Source organism: Nuphar pumila, chromosome 4 (assembly GCF_984573655.1).
Source record: "Nuphar pumila chromosome 4, dmNupPumi1.hap1.1, whole genome shotgun sequence".
NCBI lineage: Eukaryota > Viridiplantae > Streptophyta > Magnoliopsida > Nymphaeales > Nymphaeaceae > Nuphar > Nuphar pumila.
In genome coordinates, this window is record NC_143252.1 from 29,594,033 (window position 1) to 29,601,456 (window position 7,424).

At 42.8% G+C, this 7,424-nt stretch overlaps 1 protein-coding gene across 1 annotated transcript; it reads right to left on the bottom strand.

Moving 5' to 3' along the window:
- Positions 1 to 4,036: 4,036 nt before the first annotated feature.
- Positions 4,037 to 6,411, bottom strand: LOC149839784 (uncharacterized). The gene has a single exon (XM_090002823.1). The coding sequence runs from the start codon at positions 5,857 to 5,859 to the stop codon at positions 4,252 to 4,254; it is 1,608 nt and encodes a 535-aa protein (XP_089858949.1). The 5' UTR covers positions 5,860 to 6,411; the 3' UTR covers positions 4,037 to 4,251.
- Positions 6,412 to 7,424: the final 1,013 nt, after the last annotated feature.

Genomic DNA, 7,424 nt, shown 5'->3' on the forward strand with positions numbered 1-7,424 from the left:
CCCCCACCCCCCTCTCAATCACCAACCACACATTGTCTGGCCTCGGGTTGGTAAAACTCTTGAGGGCCACCTGCTCACTGAATCGCACGGCAGATCTCTTGGAAGGTTTCACCAGTAACAAGCAAATGTATAATTGTTAAGTTGCATTGTTAAGATGTATATATATATATATATATATATATATATATATATATATATATATATATATATATATATATATATATATATATATATATATATATATATATAATATATATTTGATTGTTTCTTATTATAATAGGTTTTGCCCATGTAGGGGCATTTTTATCTTTTTACACATATGTAATAGGTACTGCCCATTAGGGGTAGATTTGTTATATATATATATATATCCTCTTTTACGAGGCATAATGGACAATATCCAACATAGACGTTGAAACCTCCCAATGGTTGTAATTGTGGTTTTGAGTCTTATGTATGGTCAAGTAGGGGTATCAATGGGCTTGGTTTACCAGGACTCGACCCTAACCAAACCCTATAGGATCTCAGTATGGTGGTAAATAAGAAGACCCAATTAAGACCCAAGCCCAGACCCGAAGGTCCAATTAATAGATGTACACAGTATAGTTTGTGAATTTTTATATCAGACCCGGACCCGACCCAAGTTTCGATTAAGACCGGCAATTTTTCAATGTAAAAATGATAAAAAATATGATTTTATCGGGTATGGTTCAGCTTTGGTTCATGTACTTCTTATCGGGTTTGGGTATGTTTTTTCTTATAGTAAACTGGTTTAGATTCGGGTTGGGACCTGATACCATACCTGAAAATCTGGTTTCACCTCAGTCCCAACCAAACCCAACCCGTTGACACCCTTAGGTTTAAGTCCCCTCTTGTATTATGCTTTTCTTAAGCATACAATAGTAAATATAGACTTATTTTTTAGGTGGTGCGTTCTCTTGTGATTGTTAGCCACTGTTGTATGAGCTTTTGAATTTGCCAGCTTGTGATTATGCACATTATTCTTTGTCCTTGTATGTCTTTAGTGGCTTTATTATTGTATTATCTCTTGTTTTATTACATGGTATCAAAGACATAGGCTATTGGGATCATGTGCCACTACTCCAACGTTCATGGTTGCAACTTCCTCGAGCTTTTGTTTTTTCCTCCAAAGATGGGTGAAAAAGAACCCATTAAGGTGATCGCATTCAAGCAAAATAACTCAAACTACCTAATGTGGGCGATCAGTGTGGAGAACCAGCTTAAGGGAAAAAAGTTTTTAGGTACGTGAGTGGTACCATGAACCACAACTCATCCTCACCAAAAGATAAGGACATCAAATCAAAGCCCTTGACGATGAAAAAAGAAAAAAAAACTCTTAAAGAATATCATATTAAGGTGGAGGATTAGGAAGCCAAGAACGCTTAAATCCTATCTTGTTCTTAAATAGCATAAAACTTGAGATAATTGTGAAATTCAATAAAGCTTATGATGCATACATTTTTTCATGTTCATGCAAAAAGACTTGGCACGACAATATTTTTTTCAAGAGAATGTTCGAACCACAAAGCAAAGAAATAAGAGTGTGAGAGATTACTATGAAACTCTTCTCCTTAGAATGAAATAGCACTTTTTGAGCTTAAATGAGAAAACCCAACTATTGAAATGCAACAAAAGCAATTGGAGTATAAACAACTCTTTACATTCCTATTAGGGTTTAGACCCAAGTTTGAGCAAGTTAAGTCCCAAATTTTGCATAGGACTACTAGTAGCTCCCTTAATGAAACCCTTGCCAAAGTGTACCAAGCTCAAACCTAACTTGGCATGAACAAAAAAGAGTGAAGAAGTTCTTAGTGTCAAGAAACCAAAATGTCTCAAGATTAAGAAGAAGGTGACAATTGTTGAAGAATCATCCAAAAAAAAAAGTGAAGCAAACAAAAAATGAGGAGACCATAAGGATGCTATCAACCAATTAATGAAAGCACTTCAACAATTCCTTAAATCTGGTGTCGTCATATTCACACCCTCTCTTCCAAGTACGTTTTCTTGAAGACTTGATTCAGGTGCCTCTTTTCATAACCCATCTAAAATCTTTCTTGTACGAATACACTAAACCTTTTTATAATTCTCATATTTCTACAGCCAATGAAACTAATCTGAAAATCAAAAGCATTGAAACCGTCCTCTTACATTGCTGTAAATCCTGTTGAAAGCATTTGAAGGATCCAGAAAACATATCCAGGAAGGCTTAGCTGTTTGCATGGATCTGACAATTCTTGTTTATGTAAGAAATCAGTAAAGAGAATGAAACACATTTCTTTTGGGCTCTGAGAGATTTAATAGGTTTTCTCATAATCATTGGGCAACCAGTCCTAGCATTTAGAAGTTTCGAATAAGTTCTTTGTAAGGATGTATTTCCTTTTTCTTTTCCTTCCCAAAAAGATACGAATGGAATTAATGGGTCAAGGACTCAAGCCTGTCAGGGCCTGGCGCATCGCCGACTGGCAAATTGGTGAGCCATGGTTCCTCTTAAGACCCAGGTTTAATAATAATTCTCATTTTCTCAAACAATATACTCCAAATGCTAAATGCCAATGACATGGTCATCAACCATGAACAAGATCCGGTCATATTTCAACATAAATCGAATACAGTTGAGAACACACACAATATATATAACTTTTTACATGATGAAGTTTATCTTCGTCAATAATTGTTTAGTGATACAAATATCAAGAAAACCAATATTGTATACTTTTATTAGAGAAAACTCCAAAACGATACCATTCATAAATACAGTAACCTCTTTCAGGGAGAAATATGCATCTTAACAGAAACTATGGAAATCGGTGAATCAGATACCAGGGTATATAGAAAACATGCCAAATCATGATGTCTCATCAAACTCAAATAGATAAAGCAGTCAACTAAAAAGCATTAAACCACAAAGATTAGTAAAAAGAAAGTACCAATCAATCTCATCAAGCAACAGAAAACTCCTAACCATGGCATTCCAATCAAAGAAGACGCAATTTAAAGATACAGACAGAAAGAGAAAAATGGAAAGATGCCGAATTTTTCAAACAATAACAATGCTTGCAACTTATATTCCATAAGTGAGTCTGCGAATGCATCCCAACTTAACGGAAAGGCCTAAAAAGAAGAAATTAACAACAGATTTTGAGTATTCAACAACAACCGACAGGTGTGCCAATGAGAAAAAGGTGGACCAACATCATGAGCATGTCACCAGAAAAATGGTAAAAGGGGGGGAAAACATTACATCTCAAATATTACTATGGTTTCTCTTTCTTTTCATGCTATAAGATGACAGAAACTGCTAAACGTTGTCACAAAGAACATAAAAAAAACAATCCTATTAAGACTGACTACTGTCTCCAAGGGGTTCCTAGATCAAAATAAAGAAAAAATGAAAAGCATGTCCTGTAGTAGCAGTGATAGCTCTAGGCCTCTAATCAATGGCCAATATAGAGGAATGCCTCAAATCAAAAGTGCATGCATCTGACGTTGATCAGAAAACCAAAAGAACATATAAACATTAAAAATACCTTTGTTTTATCCGGTCATGTCAACATTTTAATGAACATCAAGAAAACATTAAAATCAAAATGAAGATCAAACAAATCCATAAACACATACAAGTAATATCTGTCTAAGCTTTAAAGCAACAAACACAGTATAACAATTGAGTGAAATTTGTAAAAAGAATGTGAAACAACTTACTCCTGCCCATCTCTTATAAAATCCTACACTAATTGTCCATCACAATTAGTTGAAATAAGTTAATGATACGTCGTATCTTTCAGTAACAATACATCAAAAATGGTACTAGACATTAATTGGGGAGAAGAAGGAATACAAAAGATAGAAGCGATTTAATCTTTTTCCCTCAAATCATAACAAACAAGACTAGGACCTCGATTTCAGAGTAAGGAATCCTCAACACTACTTAAAGACCCAGTGAATAGCTTCCATATCAATCCCAGTCAAATTCCCCAACATAGATGTAGGAACAACAAGCCAAAAGGATAAATGAACACCATGAACTCATCGGGGAATAGATAAATTTCCACAAGACAGAACACTAGAAAGGTAAGAAAGACACCCTCTTTCTCTTTTCATCATAGATTTTTATGATACAAAGTTAGTAAACCAATGGAACACCGACCTTTGCAATCACCGTTACAATTCCTTTTCTTTCTTTTTTTCTCGTTTTCCCTTCATTGCCTGGTCTGAGCAACCTATCCTCCTTCAAGTGAGAAGCAATTCATTCGTACCAAGATGCGGCCTAAGGCAAACACGAACCTCATGCTCTTCAGGCTGAACCCTGAGTTTTGGAACCATAATCTCCAAACCAGCACCAGCCTCATCATAGTAAGCCTCCAGCTTCGCTTCCTCCGGTATCCTGGTTGCAAGAGCTATCTCTCTCATGAATTCCCCGGGTGGGCAATGCTCCGGTGACGGATCAGTCAACTTGAATGTCCGATCATGCCTCTTTATGTATGGCATCCTTGCAGTGCTCACACAAAGAATTTTAACAATCCCATGAGTTAGCGTATTCCTCCACGACACCTTCACCCTCTGAAGATCTGAAAACGGCAAGCTGACCATAATTAGATACCCTTCATCATCCTCGTATATGGTCTTTGCTGCCGTCACCGGGCCATGCACCTGCCTCATGACGCCAGAGAAATCATTCAACCATGGCGGTTCCATCTGAAGCAGCTCCATATCTTGCACTCGGTCTGCATAATTCAGCGGTAAGCAGCAATCGTCCTCGTTGGCATGGGGGAAGAACTCCTTCTTCCGCTTGTTGAAGCTGGGCGAAAGCTCCATCGCATCCCCAATGCTGTTGGTGAGATTCAATCCGGAGCCATTGAGCAACCTCCTGGCAGAAGAATTGTTGCCGTTCTTTAGTGGGGGAGGGGCCAGGGGCCGCTCGAGCTCGAAATCAGTACTGGGGAGGTTCCGCCATGATCCGAAATCGCTCGCCTCAGTGGGGATCGAGAAATTGAGGTCCCTTCCCGTCAATTCCATCCATTTCTTGAGCTCCCCTTCAGAGAGGTGAGATAAATTGGGCGCCCTCACGATGTTGATCCCATGGACGCACTGTGGATTCGAGAGTCCCCTGTACTGCTTCCTCTGCATCCGGTGGGATCGAACGAAGCCCTTGTCGACACTGTACGGGAACTGCGGCTCGCCAAGGCGCGAATGACCGTTCATGTAGCTCCGGAGCTGCATCTTCCCCAGGGCGTTCTCCGGCCGCTCCTTGAAGACCCACATGTACATGTTCTCCATGTCGTGCTGCACCAGGAAGACGTCCAGGAGTAGGTCCCCCTTGTCGAAACTGCCCGAACATGCCCCAACGGCGCCCGTCCCGGCCGCCTTCCCCTTTGCCTTATCGACAAACACCGGCTTGAAGTAGAAGTTGAAGAAGAACCACGCCCCCCAGATGCTGTCGCTCCTCTTCGCGCACTTCCGGCCAGACTTCGGCAGGTTCAGCAGCGCCTCCGTCTCGTAGATCTGGGACCCAAGGCCCACGTCGAGGATGTCACCGCCTCCGCCGCCGGTGCCGTCCGCCCACGAAGACGGGGGCGGGGGGCTCCGCTCAGCCGAGAGGGGGAGGTTGATGTCCGGCGGCCGCGAGAGGACGATCTGCCGGTTCAGCGGCGGCTCCCGGTCGACGAGGTCGTCGTGGGCGCCGCCGGAGTCTATGGAGAGAAGGGTGAGCGGACGGTGGTTCTCCATGGGCGACAACCCCGTCAGAAGGAACCCCTCCTCATCGTCCCTATCTCGATCCCGGTGGTGCTGGTGGATCTGATCTTCCACCGTCACCCACAACACCATCTCAGAAACCATTCCATCTACCGAAAAACCACCACCACACGTCCCCAAAAGACCCCAGATAAGCCAAAAACCAACAAAAACCCAAAACCAAACAGAAAAAACGATCTTTTCCCTCCTTTTTCCCCTGAAAAACAAACCCTAACCCAAGAAACCGATCAGAAAATCTCGGAAATCATCGACGGATCCAAAAACCAGGAAGAAACGAACACGAGAAACCCTAACCCTAGAAAACATCGGAACTCATCGGCAAAAAACAAAACCCTAACGTTAGATGTCCTGGAACCCTCCGAAGACGGGAGGGAAGATCGAGAGCGGGAAGGCGACTCTCGTCCGTCGATCGGGCGATCCAACGGCTGAGGAGGAGCGATAGCGAGAAGGGGAAGGGCCGTAACTCCTCATCGGGTTGAGGAAGACGACGAAGATCGACGGTGGAGGGTGCCCGTTCTCGTTCGCGTCGCTGCTGTATCGACGGTCGTCGTCGTCTCCGTGGGAGGGAAGGAAAGGTGGGGGGATAAGGGGGGAAGGAAGAGAGAGACGTCCGTCAGATAACGGAGTTCTTCGGTCGACGCCTCCACCGGTTAGCCCTCCGCTTCCCCACCAACGTCGGTTACTTATAACGGTGACGGCGACCGAGACGCCGCCACCTAGAGACGAGCGCGGAAACGGTAAAAGTGTCCGTGTCCCCCTCGTGGTGATTAAATTACTAAAACAACCATGAATCTTTTGATAAGGACGAAAAGAGGGGGGAGCGCGCGGGGACCTTATCTGCATGGGAAGGGAAACGAATGAACGGCTTGGTTATTGGGACAACGATACTGTGCTGGTTCCAGCACAGTAAGAGCGAAAGCCAGCCGCCCACCGAGGCTCCGCTCATCTGGTAGGGGCCACTTGTGAATGTCACCAAGTTCATGGGACATCACAAGTTCGAAATCCACATGTGACATCCCTTGCCACAAGGTCAAATCTTGGTACGTCTCTGGTTGGTGTACTCTTGTATGAGCAGGATAGACCTCAAAGGGTTTTACCAACAGAATGCCAGCCAAAGTACATCTGTGATGGGGTTTTTCCTTGGATTATCCAAAAAAACAAAGAGAGCTACAACCAGCCATTGAACCAACCGAGCAGCTCTTGGCTTGGTTTGGCTCGACTTGTGAAAAGTTCGTTCATTTTCATCAAATGGGTTTGGAAGATTAGCCACGAGCCCCTTGACTAACTTAAACAAGCCGGTCCCAAACAAGTTCAACTTGGATGAGCCCTTGCAAGGCTTTATTTGGGAGCCGGAGCTGAGAGGGATACTAAAATGGAGATGAGAACACTGATGGGTTGGCGGAGATAGTAGTGAAGTTCACAACAACAGTACTAACAAAGGTGCCGCTTGTCTAGCAAGAGCAGTTAGTGCACGTCACCTTGTGTTGGGATGTTGCAAGTTCGAACCCCAAATGGTATGATTGTATAACTGGTAGGCATCTGCCTAACCCTAGCTTTCTCTATAAAAGAAGAAGTTTATAACAGTTTTAAAATTTGAGGATGTTGAACTCCAAATTTAACGAGCCAAGTGTCTTAACTCTTAACTCCGA